The 21,405-nt window shown below is 34.5% G+C and overlaps 1 protein-coding gene across 1 annotated transcript in view; it reads left to right on the forward strand.

The window, feature by feature from the left end:
• Positions 1-21,405, forward strand: part of LOC129808040 (neural cell adhesion molecule 2) — a 325,350-nt gene that overhangs the window by 231,890 nt on the left and 72,055 nt on the right. Inside the window, exon 14 of the mRNA XM_055857702.1 lies at positions 14,933-15,032. Within this exon, the coding sequence (XP_055713677.1) occupies positions 14,933-15,032 (100 nt within the window). The remainder of the gene's footprint in view (positions 1-14,932; positions 15,033-21,405) is intronic.

Consider the following 21,405-nt stretch of genomic DNA (forward strand, 5'->3'; position numbering starts at 1 on the left):
GGTGGGTGGGTGGAAAAGAGCAACATTTTAACGATCCTTGGGTCGACTTATTGGAGGGTCCCCAAAGATTTCGAGTCCCTATCTCTAACCGCTTGGCCTCTTGAGCTGGCGACGGCCGGACTTGAAACTTCAGCTTAAAAAATTGGAAACTTCAGCTTTCTAAAATTCTACTAAGATACGATCCCTTAGGTGGAAAGGAGTTGAAATATTTCAATATTATTATTTAAATATTTAAAAATATATTTAAATTGTAATTAGATATAAATTGTAAAACTGTTACAAATTTTTGGCATACACGGTCTGTAATGCAGGGTTTATGCCGTTTACCCGATGAGATCGGTCGTGGTAAGTCGGCGGCAGCCAGAACCAAGCAATAATTGAGGAGAAATATATTGAATTGAATTGAAATATATACAATTCAAAATCGAGAGATTATACACACTGCCCTCCCTGCGAAGTTCGAACATTTAAAAATACCACAGCAAGAGCTTATTTGCACGATTCGACAATCATAGCCAAATATAAAAAATGTTAACTAACTTTTATTTTTAATTTAACTGTCACACAAATTAAAAAGTATCCTGACTTTAAAAGAATCGAATTAGTGAGAGTTTACTGTTTGTTTGATATTATAACAATAAGTATTGTTAAAAAAAAATTCCGAACGATGATCTTTGTAATCTTTTTCTTTGTAATCTAAAATAAAATTTGTACGATGCTACCAAAAAAAGCATCATATCTTATTAATTTTGAAGTGAAATCGTTGGATTTTCATTTGGAGAAATGCGCTACAAAAAGACTTTTTTTTTAATTTCGAGAAAAATATATACGAAATTTAAATGACAAGCTCTCTAGGGTGACATTGTTTGAGTCGAGGCAGAACAGAATATAATTGGCTCAACGTGTGGGAGCATTATTGCCCTAGAAATTTCAGGTTAGTTGGGAATTTTCCTAAAGGCCATTCTATGGCAGACAGAAAAAAGGCAGCCAAAAGAACCATCAGTGACTGATCCCAAGGGAGCACGAGACTGTGTCTGCCTTGGAGATTTCCATCGCTCTCATCATTGTCATGCATACGTCCAACTAAGCTGAATTGTACAATTTCAGAAAGAGAATTAAAAATTGCAGAAATTTTTCTAGTAGAAAGCACGAGTTGGTTGGCGAGAAAAAAAATTAAATCATCATTTTATGCTACATGTGTAGAGTGTCATGGTCAGTAATTCACCCCGAGAAAGTTGGACTTTTCCGGCACCTAACGAGAAGAGATTGAGCTGAAGCATACAACACTCGTACTCATCCCACGAAGTTTCCTCACCCATGAGCCTGGGAGATCGTGGATGGAGTTTTAAAATTTATTCCCAACCTCCCCAGAAAGTGTTTTGGCGTCTTTTGGGTTTTTCTCTCAATGGTGCTTTGTTACACTCATACAAGAAATTATCCATTCGTAACAACAAAAAACATCCTTGGACTGTTTCATTTGTATTCATTAGGCGATTTCCAACTAATTAATCACCCCTTTTTATCTCATCTCTCTTCCTCTACAGTTTTTTTTCCTGCACCCCTATTTTACTTTGCTACCAAACATTTTTATTACATTAGGTGTAATTTTGTGTTCCCTTTCCCTTCATGTGCAGTCCTATAAACTACACTTTGACCTCTTAAATGAGCACTCAAGGGAAATACAGGTGTATCCAAAACTGATCAGAAAAATTCATCTTTTACAAGTACACTTGTTAACTGTTATCAAATTTTTAATTCGTGACTTAAAAAAAGATAAATTTATGACAAAAAAACAGGACTATTTGCAACATTATAAACAGTTATAACAATCTCTTAGAAAACCGCAAGTTGATATCTCTCACTATTTGGCCTTAACCGAACTCATACGTCATTTTTCAGCTCGAACTCTACCAGAGAGAACAGCATATTTTGATAGAAATTTGGAAATTTGAAGTTTCGAGTTTTTGACGTCACGCTGTTTGTCCGTCTGTTCGTTCGGCTTTACCACGCCTAGAGGCCAAATGGTTAGAGATAGAGGCTTGGGACCTTCAGAGAACTCTCCTATAAGTCAACCTGGGGATCAGTAACATGCCCCTCATTTCCCCTACAAAACCATGTTTTTTGGGATTGCTCGAAAACATATCGTGCGTTTTTTTTTCATTTTTGGAAACGTTTTAAAGATTACCCAGGCGGATATTTCGTCCTTATATAAATAAACCGTTGATTCATTCCTATACTGAGAAAAATACAAAAATGTTAATTTTACCCTGCATTATTGATCCGAAATCGGTGTTAATATTATGCATTTTATGTGTATTATGGGTTAAAGTTACCCTTTCCATGTTAATTTTATACTTAAAATAGTATAAAATTAACATTAAAAAATGTTGATATATTTTTACACCTAAAAAGTGTTAAAGTTACGAGGAAAAAAAGTTAATCGCACCCTCTTTTTTTCTCAGTGTAATAACGGTTTTTCGAGGTCAAAGGTTAAAAAGGCTCTAGAAAGAGTATTTTTCATCTGATAGAATCATGTTTAGGCTCGTTGGAAAGGTCTTGGAATTTTTTACTGATCGATGAGTAATTTTTACCAAAAAATCAAGTGTATTACTCCTAAGCTATTTTGGGCGATCTTTTGAGTAATTTATGAAACGGATTCTTGGAAAAAAGCTCTTTTTGTTCCGATTTCCAAGATTTGGAATCCTAAATTACCTTCTGTTACTTTCGGCCTATTAGTCTTCTTCCTATTCTTTCAAAAGCTTTTGAAATTCTTCTTCACGAACAAATTTCTCAGTATTTAACCGACAGTGGTATGCTTTTTTGAACTTCAATTGGGCTTCTGAAAGGGTTACAGCAGAGTACAGCACTACGTCGGCCCCTGTCAAGGTTAATCATGACATCCCTTCACCTACAGATCATACGGTAATTTTGGGATTTTAGTTCTTCTGTCTTCACAACAGCTTTCAATAGTCTACCTTAGAATCTTTTTAACAACTCGTGTCAAGACCTATTGACATCCTACTCTGTACCATTTCGAAAACAAAATTCGAACACTTATCCTTACCGAAAAACGTAAATTAATGAAGAAAAACGTTATATTACTTAGATTTTACTGGATGCATAAAATAAATTTCAACATTTTGACAAAAGTGTCAATAGGGTTTCCCTGTCGAAGAAGTGTTCCTTCGACCCTACATATTTTGTACTCTTCAATTCCTCATCTCCAGCTGTTGCCTTAATTCGATCTTACTTTACGGGAAGTTCAGAAATTGTAAAATATGCTGAAGATGTTTCACCACCTTGTTCCTTAAATAAAGGCATTGACCAGGGTTCCATTCTTGGCCCGCTCATGCTTTCCATATTTATTAATAATTTTCCCTCAGTATTATATAATTGCTATACTCTCTATGAAGATGACATACAAATTTACGTTGAAGGTGATCCTTCCAATCCTCAAAATAATTTTAACCTTATGAATTCAGACCTTTCTAGTGTTGAGCACTTTAAATCCCAAAAGTCTCAAGTTATGATTTTCTCTAAAAACTCACTATCTTCTACTTCGTACTCCTTGATCCTTAACGGAGAAATAATCCCCTATGTTGATCAGGTGAAAAACCTTGGTATCATCTTCAATTCAACTCTCTTATGGTCTGCTCATGCCATGTGTATTTGCCATAAGGTCAATTATTCTCTACCTTCAGACGATTCCGGGACATCACTCCCTATGACATTCGCTTGATCCTCGCGCGACCGCATCGTGATTTGTGATAAATCAATTGTAACTGAGGTCCCAGTAAAGGGACTTCAAATCCTTCAAAGCCATACAATGGAAATTATTCAGTTAGAAAATAAATTGTTGAGGCAATGGATGACTTTATACAGATTTTTAACAAAACTGTATGAGAGTTGTTTCAAGAGCCCTAATAAGAAGAAGACAACTCCTACAAAAACTTGTTGTTTTAAAATAAAATTACAGAATTCCTGGAATACCACTTGAAGTGTTCCATATCTTCAAAGCAAGAAGTTTTTATAATTGCCTCTGCTACACCACATCCAATGTACACCGAATCACATGACAATTTTTACCTAGTGTGTGGAATGAAACAGATGGAAGAGGCAAAATTGGTGGTAAAGAGAGCACCATGAGTGGATAGCAAAAGGAGTTTTCGTATACCCTTGTATAAATCCATTACGAGTGATTCAACAAATCAGCAGAGGGCGGATGGTGCTAACAAACCGAAAAGAATTCCGCGAAAGGTGCCCCAAAAACACATTCATTCACTGTTGAGTCTAGAAGGGAGAAAGCACACCATACAGAATGTGATACAGAAGTTTCTTTCAGCTATGGGCACACAGCAGTGAATGCCAGTATAGGATTTTCGGGGTGAAAGATGGTGGTGGAAATTCTTTTCTGTAGCACAAACCCACTTACAACATGCGATGTGTACTACATTTTCATGAGGCACTAACAAGTAATAACCCAACTCCTTCCTTCTGACCATAGCCCACCCATAGTGAGCCGCCCCAGATGGTCCTTTGGCTCAGACACAGCAGATACCACCCCCACACATCGCACTGTAAATGCTACCCCAATTGCAAAGCATCACCATTTACGCTAGTTGCACGTACAGACCGATGGAAAATGGACCAAAAAGCATTCCACACATAGAATCCACTATTTTTCCACCCTCCCGTCTCATATTTCTCGTTGCCACCACCCCCGGGTACGGTCCTACTTTCACCAGTGCGCCCAGCAAACGAACTTGGGTGAAAGCTCATGAGATATAACGAGTAGGTTCGGTGGGAAAAAAAGCACGGTTCATTCGCACGGTGAGAACGGGCTTCTAATGATGATTTAAAAACAGCGATTATGGTAATTTAATGCCCCTACTCGGTGATGTATGGGAAGTGGCGAGTGCATGTGCTCCAATACACTGTCGGCTGAGCTCTTCCGTTTTTTTTTTTCCTTTTTTGGTGTATGGAGTGAAAAAATACTGTTCCGGTGCGACATTAGAGGAAATAAAAAATTATATATAAAAATATAAGGAAAAATTGTGGGAATGCACCAAACGAATCTTACACATTTGTGCACTACATCCATCTTCACAGCTTTTACAATTCCTCTCGTCACCTTTGGCTCGTTTGCATGAATCCCAGTGGAAACATTTTGGTGGAACATTATACTGAGAAATAGTGTGTCTAGACCCAGGTCGAAAATTATTCTTTCCTATAAAATATATACTGAAGAATTTATATATTCGTCTTGTATATTCCAATCATATCAATATTTGGAAAGAACTGCAAAATTGCTTTAAAATGAATTTTATAATAAGGCAATACATCGTCCCAAGGGGACAGTTTTGTACTTAATTTTCTTTATTATCTATGACCAATTTCACAAGCGTTCCATGACAATGTTTTTACTGGTTTATCGTTTTGCTATGAAGATAATTATATTCTTCTATTTAGGAAAGAGGAGAGTGTCTCAGAATAATGATAAATGGTTTGTTGTACGAAATAATTCATACTATTCATGACTAAATTTCATGAGTACCAGACAGTCGCTAAATTGAATAGACAACCGGAATCTGTTTAGTCATCTACTCTTACAAATGTCACTTGTTAGAGATCGTTAATTAACGGAAAACCAACGAGTGAAGAAGTGGCTCTCTGAGTGAAGAAGCGATCGGCAAAATAGTATCGATCTAGAACTGAAGATTGGCACATCGGTACTATTTTGCTAAAAGAGGTCGACAGATCGGCCCAATTTGGCCAGAGATCTTCAGATATGGAAGATATCGTGTCATTTGAGAGACAATTCGTGGATTTGTACATTTCTAAAGATTCTAACACTCAATTTATGAATATAAAAGTGATATATAATAAGAAAAAATCTTTTTTATTGTTTTTATTTTTTTTTTTGGCAGATATTCCGTTCATCTTGAAAAGGAAACTAATATAAATTCTTATTTCTGGAAATTTTCTTGATCTAAAAGATGTGTTGAAGCATTGTTATAAAGAATTATCTAACCCTTATCATATTCAACAAATACTAATCCTAATTAATAGTGTTTATTTTAAGTGTGTTTTCGGTCAAGGAACTTTCAGAAACGTCGTATGAGAGAATAAGGGAGAAGAAAGAAGAAAGGTCATCACCGTGTATAATTTTTCCTGAAATAATAGCGTTTATTTCTAAATTTTGAAGCTATCAAACATTTCCTTACAAATTTTTGTCAAGAAAAACTAAGCTCATTCTCTAAGGGGTTACGTAGGTCACAAAGACTAAATAAAAAAAAACACAGCATATTCCTTTTAAAATTTAAAATTTGAAATATTAAAAATTGTGGCATTGTTACCCGATTTTCGGAAACTTTTTTTGAGAAAATTTATCTTGCAGTAATCACGAGTAGTCAGTCAGAAAAACTTAAAAAAAAAGTATATAAAACTGTTCTCTCTTTGAGATCGAGCAGTAATATAGAGAAAAAGCTTTTGGGCACATACCGCTTTAATAACAAATAAATTGATTGATAAATTTAAAAAACCATTCTGAAATAAGAAATTGCTGAAGAAAAGTAGGTTTTACAATTTTTTATCACGAGTAACAAACATACTAACAAATACAAAATATTTTTGAAAAATATTTGAGAAAGATACATAAATTGCGGGTACTAGGGGGAACTGGGGCAGTAGTAATCTGGGGTAGTTGTAAACACTGTGATTTTTTTCATTAATTTTAAGACTCCAGAGGATAAAACCCATAAGCATTCATAGATACCATGGGGATGTATGTCCACAGATAAATTGGTCAATAAAATCCTAATATACTTTAAAAATAAAAATCATTTTCCTGAAAATGTTGATATTTCGATTATTTTGATCATTTGGATTTCCACCTGGAAATTAAAAATTGTGTAAAATAATCGAAATGTAGCAATGCCAGTTCTTTCCTACATCTTTTAGGATTATATTAATGCATTTACTAGAGAAATTGAGATTCTCATTATTTCAAAAAAATTAATAATTGGTCAGAAAACAGCATTTGGGGTAGATGTAACCAGGCAATTTCAATTTCACAAAATGAGTAGGTAAAAGAGCGGGAAATTGACCTTCATGCGAAATATCTATAATTCATAGATTACGAAAAAAAATTGGTGGCGCTGTGTTAAATAAAAAGTCACATGATGTCAAAATATGGGGAAAATCCATTGAAAAATGTCTTTGATATGCATGCTTTTAGTTTTTTTTTGCTATTTTAATTATTCTTTGTAAAAAGTGTCGTGATTTTTTGAAAAATATACAGTCTTTATATATCTCTTAAGTAATTAAAATAATCGAGAGTGGTGCAAAGTTAATTTCAAGGGTGGGAAAAAAGGTGTTTACATCCTCCCCAGAAAGTGGTTACTTCTACCCCAGGTATTTTGTGAAAAGAGAAAAATGCACAGGGACACAAATTTTATTTTTATGGAAAACTCAATTGTTTTCCAGCATCCGCATTACCCTCGACGAATTGTCTATACCCAAGGGTTAAACATGAGCTAAGAAATATTTTCCAAAAAATCACGGTGTCCTTGGAAAATCACCTCAAATTCGCATGTATCGAAAATGATTACATGTGCCCCAGTCTCCCCTATACCGCCTCAAGACCGATTAAGGGCAGAATCACATTGACAGTAAAATGGTCACCGTATTTCGTTAATTTACGCATTTTCATTGCAATTCTTCCGGAAATTCTCGATTACCGTATTGCCTTATCCCATACTCGGTGGCATTAGGTGAAAATAATATAAGAAAATTGAAGAAATAAAAGGAAAATGCGATAAACCGTGAGCAAAAAAAACTGTAGGATTAATATTTTTCTTACAGTTTTTTTGCTCACCGTTTATCGAATTTTCGTTTTATTTCCTCAATTTTTTTATATTATTTTCACCTAGTGCCACCGAGTATGAGTTAAGGTAATACGGTAATGGAAAATTTGCGTAAGAATTGCAATGAAAATTCGCAAATTAACGGAATTCGGTGAGGCTACGGCGAGCATTTTCTTGTCAATGTGATTCTGCCCTAAGTCCGATACAGTCACGTTGTAAATTTCAAGATCTTTATCTAAGCAAATCGAGTAAAAAATAGGCCATCCTCAAAGTGGTTAAATTTTGATCTTCGAAAATTCGATTTCGAAATGGTTTTCGAACATAGGTATCCAAGGATGAAATATTCGCCTTAATTACGTATAAAACATATTCGAAAACAAAATGTTCACTTATAGCAGCAGATATGTTTAGCTTGAATGTTCAGGACCACTGACCCACTGGTCCTTAGCCCTTTAAGGACAAGTGGGACACCCGGTGACCCAAAAACAAAAACCATTTTTTTGACTATATAGAGGAGAAAATAATTTTCTTTAGTCAGAAAAATTGTTTTCGTATTTGGGACACCAGTGCCCCTCTCGTCCTTAAAGGGTTGACGGGCTAAAAGATATGTATTTCGGCTGTTATTAGACAAAAGCGCCCGCATAACTTTAACTATTAAAAGGAACTTAGTTATTCCCATTTACCCTAGTTATATTGTCCAGTTATAGGGACTCTGCGCAGTCAAATTTGTTAGGCACGTTAGACATGTATGATATTAATACTCTATTTCCATTACATATATTCATAAGGATGGACCGGGACCCTCTATCGCTCTCTCCTTTCGTGGTATAAAATTGGATTTCTGCAGAGGAATAAATTTTACGAGAAATTTAAGCATTTTCTCCCCAAGGACCCAGTGAAAAAAATGCAGAAAGCAACACTGTCGCGAGAAGATAGCTTGCTTAGGAGGGTGTAAATGGGGCGAATGGTCCCAAGGAGTGGATGGGCGCCAAGGGTTGAATATGACAGAGTTAGGGAAGAAATTGTGGATATTGCAAAAATGTGCATTTAATATCCACCCGCAGAAAAGTCTGGCCAGTTGCGAATATTTCTGTCTGAGCATGGTGCTTGTATATTACGGCAATTTATTTACAATTCATACCCTGTGAGGGTGTGTTTTGGGCCAATATGCGGAGGGAATTGGAAAAATAGTGCTTTCCAGCGCCAAGGAGGCAAAATAGCATGTGCAGAAAGCCAGATTGTATACCCAGAACAGATACAGTGCAAATAAAACGTATACAATTGCTTTGGGATAAGCATTGTTTACCATATGGTGGTATGAAAGTGTCCTAGAAATTATTTAAATATTGTGATACTTGCATATTTCAGCTGCATCCCTCTTATGATCACTTTCGCATCTCGAGATTCCCAATATGGGACAATATAGATATAGACAATATAGAGTGTCTTCCTATGAATGGGGAATTGATAACTATTCATATGCGTTTGGGGTTGAAATTTATTGTTTGGTATACATACGATTCTCATCCTCTATTCCACTATAACTTCTATACCCCATCCTTCCCTATGACATTCCCATATATTTACTTTGTAATATTTTTTTCTTGTTCTACCGGGAATCTCAAGGAGCGTACGGGAGGCACAAAACATAGAGAAGTCGAGAATGGAACGAGGCGGAGAAAATTGTATTCAAATCCAATAAAAAGTTACTTTATTTGATTTCCTTGGCAATTTAGAGTATGAGGAATGAAAAAGAAAGACTCGAGTGTTTCACTTTCCACCCACTGACAAGAGCTAAATTTTCTTCAACTCGACATTTCGTCCCTGAAACTTGCAAGATATATAGGGGGAGGGTAACTAGCAGTGAGATACTGATTCAGTGTTCGCTTATGCATCACCAATAATGTGTTCCTACCAATGGCATTCTGTTGGATCAGAATGGATTGGGAATGATGGGGCTGATCAATAACCATGTATTCATTTTTCTTTTATTTTAAAAGTCACAACTACTCTAATTTCAGTTTAAAAATCCCTATCTCGAATAAAGGTATCGTAATCACAATTACGAAATATTTAGCTCTCATATGTTCAAGCTCTAAGTTCAAGCTCTCATATGGACTTTTCTAAGTGCTTACCATCCCACCATTATGCCCTATAGTCACTTACGATTTAAGCCGAGAGACGACTAGTTTAAGATGATGGAAGTGAAGTATAACCATTATTTCGAATATAATTACACTAAGCCGTCTCTCAGCTAATCCTCAGGTTTGTCAAGGCCCTTACCATTAAAAGATTTTCAAGGCATTTTAAATCGGTGCCGCCAAAATACCGAAACCCAAAATCCCAAAAGGCCAAAATCCCGAACGGGTCCAAATTCCGAAAGCCAAAATTCCGAATCCTCTCGTTCATGCAATTCAAACATTGTGCTCTCCTGAAAATCTACAAAATGGCACGAAAACTAACTTTTGCATCAAACATTTGCACACTGATGTTGACACTTTTTACGATTGAATGAACACTCGGCGCTAAAGCGGTGAGTACTCGTACGTGGACTTGGTGGACTTGCAGTTTTAGGTTTCCGGTAGACTTTGGAAAAGATTTGTCGTAGCCTTGGCTTGGAGTGGCTTTGCCTCTTCGAAAGGTTATTACTGAACGGAGCTAATGAGGCGAAATCCCAAATGGATCAAAATCCCGGAATTGCGACCTTTTCCGAATTTAAGCGTTCGGGATTTTGGCTTTCGGAATTTTGACCGGAATCCCTTTCAAATATATATTTAATTTTGAAAATCTGACAATAAATGTGACAAAAAATGTATAAATGCGGAAAAATCAAATGAACTTGGAACTTCATTCTTTATGAGTCTGACGGGAAACTTTATGCTCTTAATTCTTCCAGTGTTCGTCAGAAGGATATTCCTCTTTCAAATTAAAAGAGACTGGTTTTTCTCCAAAGCTTTCAACCCTTGGTATGGGTCTTCTTCAGTAGGTCAATTTAGAAACTTTCGAAAATTTGAAAACTCGGACGTTAGACGTTTTTCAAATTTTCAAAAGTTTCTAGATTGGCCCACTAAAGAAGACCCATGAAAACCCATGTTGAAAGCTTTGGAGAAAAACCAGATTCTTTTAATTAGAGGAATATCCTTCTGACGAACACCGGAAGAATTAAGAGCTCTTGGAACTTTTCAATGCTCATGACATTTTCAGGGTTTCCCGGATTTTTTCTAATGAAAATCTGACAAAAAATTTTTATAGTTACGTTTTCTTGAATAAAAAAAATAATTTAATATATTTATTTTTAAATTGTTTAAATCTAGAAGAAAATGATTTTTTTTTTATTTTTCAAATATTTTAACATTTAAAGCTAAGAATAACGAGTATTTGATTTTATAAATCTGTCAATAAATACAATAGGAAAGTTACGATTTTATAAGTTCAAGAAAAAGATTTGTGTAAAAACAAGTGTAAAAAATTATAAATAAGGCAAAAGCAAGCTTTTTGAAAATGTAGAATTATTTCCAATGGAATTGTTTTTCATTCACCTAGCAATATGCTCAAAGTTGTTCTTTTTATCAGATTAAATCTAAACATTAAAATCATACAGTTGGGAAGACCTTTTCAAATATTTAAATAATGTCTTAAGTTTTTTTTTTTTTAAATTCATCTTTAACTAAAAAAACATTACCAATAAAGAACACAGAAGTTAGATTTTTTATGAACTTATTAGAAATTTTACAAAATTAATTGAAAATTAATATGAATGTATTCATCCCTTTCAGACATGAATTTGGCACGCCCAAAACCAAATACAGAAGTATTTAAAAAACATATTAAAAATCTTAATGGCAGATTTTACCCTATTTATTCAATACACATAATGAAAATTGTTTAAAATCCGACAGTTTCGTTAATTAAAACAAATTTCCGAATCAAAATTAACATCCAAATTGATTTTATGATTTTATTGGCTATCTCATGTTGGTCGACTTTCCATTTGCGTTACATTTATTTATTTTCTTTAAATTATGCCTATGTTGTGCATAACCTGAAACTGCTGTAGAGAAAAGTGGGTTACCTTTGAAATACGGTTTTTTTTAAATTTTTTAATGTAATTTAACTTTACTATGATATAATTTAGCTCAAGAAATTAATTATGAAGCTTAATTTCTTTATAATAAGCCTCAATTTCATTTTAAAATAAAGGTAATAGGGCAATTTCAATTCAAAGATGTCTCACTTCCCCCTACCTCTCCTATTAAACTTTTTCATTCATTTACTCGATCCACCATCACGTCAAGTATTTCTAAAACGATTCTGAGGTGTTCCCAGGCAATATCCTGAACTTGTCCGTATTGATGTTAAAGCTGAGGTTTTAAAATTGATTAAAATAATTGAAGGCAATGTTTTACTTTCCAAAGATGTTTTAGAAACGGATAACTGAACGGAAACGGAAGCTCTTATCCTTAACCGTTTGTCTTTGAAAGTGTGACAGAGCTCTCTAGCTCACTTAGAGAAGGTTGAATAGAACCAACTACTTAAAAGCCCTCAGTCATCGCGATCTATGATAGATACAGAATGATATATTCACTTTCAGACATCCCATAGCCACCATTCATAACTTTTTCTTCAGAAATGTTTGCCACCATTAAAAGGGACAGATAATCCTAACCGGCTTATGTAGGTGAGATTCTTAACGTGAGCTAACTCGGAGTGCATGCAAATTCGATTTGGAGCTGAAGTTGGGAGACGCCATTCAGTTATCTTGAATCAAATTCGTGAAATTATACAAATTTTGTATTTAAACCAAAATAACAAGGATTTGGATGAACTGACAGAAAAGTGATATATGGGTGAAATGTAGACCAGAATGTATCTATAATTTTCCTATAGAACATGATCTAATCGATTACTCAGAAGCCAAGATAAGCGAGGTTTTTTGTTTCTTAACTCGTTTTTTCATCCAGAGTTCCCCAAGTAGTCATTTGTTGAACTTCAACTATATCAAAGAATTGTTGTATTTTGTGGGATTTTCCATTTAAAACCATATTTTAAGTGTCTTTGTGGAGTAGAGGCAGTCAAATTGGCATCTCAGTGATTTCAAAGCGTTATTATGGGAAAAATCAATTTTTTCACACTTAAACGGCAGAATCGGAGTGATAGCGTAGTCTGAGTGGAAAATGATGTATGGACGAAATGTAGAGACAAATGTGCTCTACAATTATGTTGAAGTAATCATCAAAATCGGTTCAGCGACAGTCGAGATAATTGAGGTTATGTGATATTGACATTGGTTTTTCGACTCTGGCGCCCCTGGTGTTGGTCCCACGAAGTTCAAACATTCTAGAAAGTTGTAGCATTTGGTGAGATCTTTCGTTTAAGCCCTCATTCATCAAAATCGGTCACATAGAACCGGAGATATGATTTTTTGAATTTCGTGAACTTTGACCCCTCATATCTCCGGTTCTATTGAAACCACAGCGCGCATACGCACCATTTTGGAAACGTCCTAGACTGGACTACAACATACTAAAATTTCATTAACTTGCACAATGCCGTTTTTGAGAAAAGTGACTTTGAATTTCCATGAATTTTTACGCTATCACAGCGCCACCTGTGGTGACTTTTTGAACTTCCATCTGAAAGTGCTCATTGAGACGAAACCAAAAAGGTAAAATTTAGGTCGCTATGTTAATTAGAACCGGAGATAGAGGCCGGTCAATGTTCGAACTTTGACCCCTTATAGCTCGGGTCAGGGGTTTTAGATCGACTTAAGGTTTTTTTTGTTTGATAGGTATAATCAACGGCTACAACATACTAAAATTTCAGCCCGATTGCATAAGGAATTTTTGAGTTATTTAACTTTTAAGATTTAAAAATTTTCTTTTTAATAATAGCGCCCCTAGCGGTGGTTTTATGAACTTGCGATGTTAGAAGGGGAAGTGGCATTTCACGAGAGCTTTCCAAAAAGCCCTCACTTTTTAAATTCTGACAATTAGAACCAGAGTTATGGCCATTTTAAGAAATTTTTTTTGGACCCTTATAGCTCGGGTCAGGGGGGTCGGGGGACCTTAAGTTTGGTATTGATGGAAAGCTCTAAGGCCCAGCTATAACATACTAAAATTTGAGCCCGCTCGGTGCCATAGGGGCGGAGCTATTGAGAAAACAAAAAAAGGGGGGTCTTCAAAATGTCGGAAGGAGGGGTGGGGGGTGGGGGGTCTATGCACCAAGTTGCAATTTTCACCCGATATATAACCTTTGCCGAAAACCGCAAGTCGATATCTTTTTTAGTTTAGGAGCTATTAAGCTCCAAAGAGCGGCCGGCCGGCCGGCCGGCCGGCCAGCCGGCCGGCCGGCCGGGAACGTAAATTAGCCACATATATATTCGTGATCAGGAAGTGCTGAAACACATTTTGGCCAAGTTTGAGCTCGATCGGACGACATGAAATTTTGTTAGGATTATAGTAGGTGAGATTGTTAAGAATCTCACCTAATAGACGAGACGACATTCCTGCACAGAAAATTGTGAGGTGTTCCAGGTGAGAATGATGAAAGAAAAATATATTCGTGCAGCAGAAATTGAATTGTGTATGCTCAAGTTTATATTTGTCGTTGGGGGATATCCTCACCATAGCCTCACATCCATGGTAACCAGAAGAAGGTATACCTTCTTCTGCTGAGCCCGATAAAAAGGGGAAAAGAAAAGGGTCTCTTCTGGCGGAATGTGCATCTTAGGCGCACAATGTCTTGACGATATATAACTTCTTTACCTTCGATGTTTTTCTTCTAGTATCACACCAACATCCATTTCTCGAATATAGAAACATTTGTAGATTTTTTTTGCGTAACTTCTTAACACCTCAAGAGTGAGAAATTCATTTCTCCTTGTCCCTTACCTGCCATTCTCATGGGGAGCTTTTCTTACTTGGTGGGAGGGATATGGATATAAAGCCAGAGAAATGCCACAATATGAAAATTGCCACTTTACCATAATATAATTGTCATCCTCTTCCTTTCTTCTCACATCGTCATTTTCAACTTTTCTATATTTTTTTTTCTTCTCTCCATTTCAGATACACCAATTTGTGCGACAGACAAAATTCTCATTGTTGGTGCTGGTAAAGATGAGAATGTGGAGATTGTTTGCGATATTCATGCTGATCCACCAGCCAGGTAATTGCTTTTTCCCATTCCATTGAAATTGATATTTAGAGATTCCTTTCATCACTCCCACATGTCATTGTCCTCAGTTATCCTACTTTCTGTGTAGCAAGAATAAAAGTTGTATATAGGAAAAGAGCAGCATAAAGAACACCATGGACAAACAACGAAAATAAGAATAAATTACAAATACAATTCTCTATATACTACATACAAAACATGAGTAATGTCAATCTACCAATTTAAGAAGAATATTTTGTGGATATTCTTTTCATTTCTTTCACAAATTTGTCAAAAAAAAATAATACCTAAATGAATGAAATCTAAAAATATTTCGTGTCGATATGTTACTGGTTGCGTTATCTGCCATTTTTCTAGAAAGAATTTTATCCTTCCCATTCACAAGAGTTTAGCGTTTAAGTCTTGATTAAAAAATTGAATTTCTGATTAAAATTTCTTTGTGAATATCATCTGCTTGCCTAAAAAAGGCATAATGTAAAATCCTGATGCCTTTGTAATTCACAAAGATTGCGCATTGTAGGGAAGCGTAGGGCACACGGGACACTGACTATGTATAATACTACTCCACAAATTTATGAAAAACTCGGCAACAAACAAAAGTTTTGAAAAAATTATAATGAACTTAAGACAAAATTTAGTATCCCGATCGACGCGAAATTCAGAACAAATCAATTTAGAACTTTGACAGCTCTCTTTAAACTTCAGAAAAATAAATTAATTAAAAGCTTTTCAAAGAATTATTGACTAAATCAATCACTAAATCAATTCCAGATATCAAATTTTGAACGTTTAATTTAGTTTAACCGGAATTCATAACTGCCATATTTATTTTCTACTCTTAGTTTTATCACAATATTTATATAATTTTTAACCCTCTAACAGGTAAGACCGCCTCCAGGCGGTCTTCATAAAAATCACATTTACAGCGACAATAAAGGTTTTATTTATTTAAAAGTGCTATAGTGTTCTCGGTAATAGTCTTATAAACATCTCTTGAAAGTTTGAACTCATTTCGACTCTTCGTTTTGTTGCTATTCCCAGTTTTGTGTGACAGGTCAGAGAATAAGTAACAAAAAATATTTGTGCAAAAAAACTCATTTCCAATTTCCATAAAAACACCGTTTTAAAGTTATCTGACTAAAATAAATTTATTTTTTACTGAAAGATATGTCATTCTACTTTGTATATTTTATTTAAAAAATTTGAAAAAACTAAAAATGTGAATTTTAGAAGCAAAAAGAGTTTCAAAAAATTTTTATATTTTCTCACCTAGCGCCTAAACTAAAAAAGATTATGTAGAATGGATGGTTTTTTCGACTTTATTGGATCATAATTATCATAGAAAACATTGTTTTAGATTTTTTTCGCATATTAAAGAAAACACCGTTAGAGGATTAAGTACACAAAAAGTTTTTTTTTTGCAGTAAAGTTCCAAAAAATATTTTTATTTTTTTTTAAATATTGGCCTCAATTCTGAGACCATAATTAAGATGATCAAAATATCAAGCTGTCAAAAATTTCTAAAATCAAGAATTGATAATCTGGGGCGGCGAAATTGGGGAACATAAATGTGTCTCGGATAGGAATCAAGAAATCAATATCATCCATGTTTAACGAAACGTCATCCGTGTTAAAAGATTTGATGGTTTTTGTGATCTTGTCACTTTTTCGGTAGGAAAGGTGGAATATTGAAAAAATCAGTCATAAGAGCCCTAACGCCACATTTGAGAATGCATTCTAAGTCCAACCGGAGAAGCCAAAAAAAATACGTGACCCCTACGTTAATTTTAAGTCAAAGGACGGAAGTCAAACTGGGAAATTCGATGTAATTTTTTTGTTCTTCAATTTGACTTCATTTTGCCAACGTTTCGATCCTGGATGGGATCTTCTTCAGGGCCTATGACATACAAATTCAATTTTTTACTGAAATACTTTTAAACAATTTTTTTTTTGCTTTTTTAACAAATTCTTTGGGACTCTCAAGCACTTTGATGTGATTTAAAGTCCCAAAAAAAGGAAGGTAAAAAAATGTTTAAAGTATTTCAGTAAAAAATTGAATTTGTATGTAATAGGCCCTGAAGAAGATCCCATCCAGGATCGAAACGTTAGCAAAAGAAAGTCAAATTGAAGAACAGAAGAATTAGACCGAATTTCACACTTTGACTTCAGCTAATCTCTTTCTTTTTTACTCCATCCCCCTTCATTCGTTTACGATCCCCCTAAAATACGTCAAAAATTAGGTTTTTCTAACTTTTCTCAAAATTGGTTCAACCGATTTCAATGCTTTTCGGACATGTTTTGTAGTTGGTCCAGCTGAATCCATCAACATCTTCCACGGGTTAAATTGCCATCTTAATTCTTGAATTATTCAAGGTCAAAGGGCCTCATTTGGTCAAATTAATTTAATTGAAATATTAATATTTTTTTTTAAATACTGTCTTCTTAAACAATTTTCAACTTCAAGATGGTTTTATGGTAAATTATAGACAAATTAATCAAAATTTAATATCTTATATGAGCATTCAAAGAAATTGCCAAAAAGAATATAAGGCAGAACTAGTTATCGGAAGGTCGAACAGATTGAAAAGCCTAGGACGCCTTTTCACTGAGAAAAAAAAGAGGGTGCGATTAACTTTTTTTCCTCATAGTTTTAACACTTTTTAGGTGTAAAAATATATCAACATTTTTTAATGTTAATTTTACACCTTTTTAAGGGTAAAATTAACATGAAAAAGGTAACTTTAACTCCCAATACACCTAAAAAGGGTAATATTTACACTGATTTAGGATCAATACTGCAGGGTAAAATTAACATTTCCGGAATGTTACTTTAACTTTTTCGGATTTCTCTCAGTGTTCACCCCTTTTTTGGAGTATTGGGCAGATTTTTTCGATCATTTCCTTAGGAAGCTGCGTTGAAACGCCGAAAGTTCTAGCAAAAAATCTTTTGCTTTTTTTTGTCCTGAAAGGATTACACCGCGTGATGCATCCGGAGAAAGTACATCTCCTAAATTTACTGGGACTACTATCACCGTCAATGTCCAAAATGAAAGCCTTTTTGTAGTTACTGAAGGAAATCTATACAGTAGATTCTCTCAATTGGGCATTTTGGGGCAAAATGTCATCCGGTTTATCGATAGATTTGGGCATCAAAGCCTTTGTAAATTCCAAAAAGAGTGCTCAGTTATAAAGAATCACGATAAAATAGGAAGAACTTCAGCGAATTTGAGCAAATTAGCTTAATTAAACAGGAAAATTGTCAACAAAATTTTTCGCAAGATTGAAAAAGAGCCGATTCAGCGAGAGTCTACTGTATGTAAACCCAAAGCTCTGCGAAAGACAGATTTTATTCCTTCTTGAAGCGATTACTAAAAGTGTCCCTATATAAATGGTTAATATGTCGTCGGTTGCGTCTACCTCTGTCGTATCTGCAATTGTTTTGTATCTGCATTTGGTGCAAGCTACAATACAGACGTCCCCTCTTGCGTAAAATGCTGACACAAAAGAAATGCATATACGACAGAGGTAGACGCAACCGACGATATTTCAATAATAAAATTACTAACTTTATTAAATAAATTAATGTGCTTTTAATTAACTTTTGCTGTAATTTTATTGAAATACAGTGGAGACGACCGATGTTTCACAAAATGGAATATTTGTAGTTTGATCAAGACACTATGCACCACTTGAGTGGTTACAGTTTCAACTCCCAAATTTTTCTGACTTAGATCTGTTCATAAATGATTTTAGGGCATGCCTCCAGATAATAGTATATCACAGCTATTTTTATAGTAGATAATTTCAAATAAAATCAAAAAATAAAAACTTATTGATTAGGGTAAGAGTGCCAAATTTCAGTATAGTTGCATGCAAGCGTCAAAGTCTCAAGTTTGAAATACTTTAAATACAAATTAATTTTTTTATTTTTTCTTTTGAAAGAGTGTTGCTGGGAACCTTGTAAAGAGTTTACCGTTTTTATTTACTCTAAAATCATTCTTAAAACATTTTAAAATGAATAAAAATATAGACATAGATTTAGTGCCCTATTTCGTCCACCTTCATTCTCTTAGTTCCTTGCCCTTTGTGAATTTTTCTAGAATCATTTTCCACGTCATCTCGTTTGTGGAAGCTACATTTTTTGTTATTCTTTTGCATTGTATAATCTCTAGAGTACGTAAAATCTAAAAGTTCATGGAAATTCGAGGAACAAAACAAGTGGTCGAAATTGTAAGCTTGTCGGAATTTGGCACACTTACCCTATCTGAACACCCAAATTTACAAAAAAAAAAATGTTTTGCTCACAAAAAAACTCTTTTAAAACTCTCTTTTCATACGAAAATTATTTAAATTTGAATAAAGTAATAAAAACAATTCCCATCGAAAACGGAAAAAGTTCCAAAATGTCTTAAATTCTTAGTGATAGATAAAACGGAAACAGATGGAATTGGATTTTTTTTTTCAAATGAGAAACTTCCATCTGAAAAAGTTTGTCTAATTGAATTAATTGAACTAAAATGCATTATGAGGTTTTCTATGCTGAAACATGAAAAAAAACTTCGTCTATAACGAAAATATGTGGAAAAGTTTAAATGTCCAAAAATACTTGGCTCTTCCTTATAACATGAGAGAAAATTCCATGCTTCTATGCATGAAGAATTTTGATTTTCAATGCATGACTAAAAACATAATTTTATATTAAGGATCACGATTTCTATTGCGGATGTGGAGAAGCTTTAAAAAAAAATGTCAGAATTTGTTCACATAGAGGAAATATCTGTGTTATGTGAAATATTCGAAACACAAACATTCCATTACTCAAATTTCTCCTTCACCACCCACGGTCCAACCATTATTATTGCTCTGGCTCTGTTATAAAATTCCTGACTGCACAGAGGGAATTTTTAAGGAGCTTTCTCAATGGATGAACATGAGAGATCCAGAGATTCTTTTTATGACCTTTTTCCCATTGATAATTTTTCCGAGATTTGCAATAGCCAAGTCTGTCCTGTCCTCGAATCAGGGTTCATACTAAACAATGTGTACACATTTAATTCTATTTAGCAGTTGAAATATCTAGATAAATTGTATATAGGGGAGACTGGGGCACATGTAACCATTTTCGATAGATGCGTATTTGAGGCGATTTTCCAAGGACACCGTGATTTTTTGGAAAATATTTCTTATCTCATGTTTTACCCTTGCGTATAGGCAATACATCGAGGGAATGCGGATGCTGGAAAACTTTTGAGTTTTCCATAAAAATAAAATTTGTGTCACTATGCATTTTTCTCTTTTCACAAAATACCTGGGGTAGAAGTAAACACTTTCTGGGGAGGATGTAAACACCCTTTTTTCCACCCTTCAAATTAACTTTGCACCACTTTCAATTATTTTAATTACTTAAGAGATATATAAAGACTGTATATTTTCAAAAAATCACTATACTTTTAACAAAGAATAATTAAAATAGCAAAAAAAAACTAAAAGCATGCAAATCAAAGACATTTTTCAATGGATTTTCCACATATTTTGACATCATGTGACTTTTTATTGAACACAGAGCCACCAATTTTTTCGTAGTCAATTAATTAGAAATTTCGCATGAAAACAAAAAAAAATGCCATTTATTCTACACTCACGACATCTACAATTACAGGAAAATTGCCTGTTTACATCTACCCCAAATTCTGTTTTCTGTCCAATTGTTAATTCTTTTAAAAAATTGAGAATCTCAATATCTTTAGTAAATACATTAATATAACCCTAAAGGTTGTAGGAAAGAACTGGTATTACTACATTTCAATTATTTTACACAGTTCTCAATTTCTAGGTGGAAATCCAAATGACCAAAATAATCGAAATATTAACATTTTCGAGAAAAATGATTTTTATTTTTAAAGTACTAGGATTTTATTGACCAATTCATCTGTGTGCATACATCCCTATGGTATCTATGAATGCTTATGGGTTTTATCCTCTGGAGTCTTAAAATTAATGAAAAAATCACAGTGTTTACAACTACCCCTGTTTACTACTGCCCCAGTTCCCCCTAGTTCTCTAAAGCCATGGATTGTTGCTGGGTGAAAAATTGCAATTGTTACATATTGCGAAGAAGAAAAAATGTGCCCAAACGAGACGGAAAAGACAAGATATAGAGGACATCATTGTCAGGACTCATCAAAATTCATAAGATCCATTTAAAAAGAATAGCACTGTCATGAGGAATAATTTCATTTGAGTGTGTCATCATCAGCTCATCCCTCCCCTCGCCAACATTGTCATCAGCATCCAGTTCCTCTTGTGGTACTCTGCCAGACGCGTCTGCTTTTCTGATGGGCGGCTTTTTGGGGGTTTGGGGAAC

The sequence above is a fragment of the Phlebotomus papatasi genome, chromosome 3, assembly GCF_024763615.1.
Source record: "Phlebotomus papatasi isolate M1 chromosome 3, Ppap_2.1, whole genome shotgun sequence".
NCBI classification, from domain to species: domain Eukaryota; kingdom Metazoa; phylum Arthropoda; class Insecta; order Diptera; family Psychodidae; genus Phlebotomus; species Phlebotomus papatasi.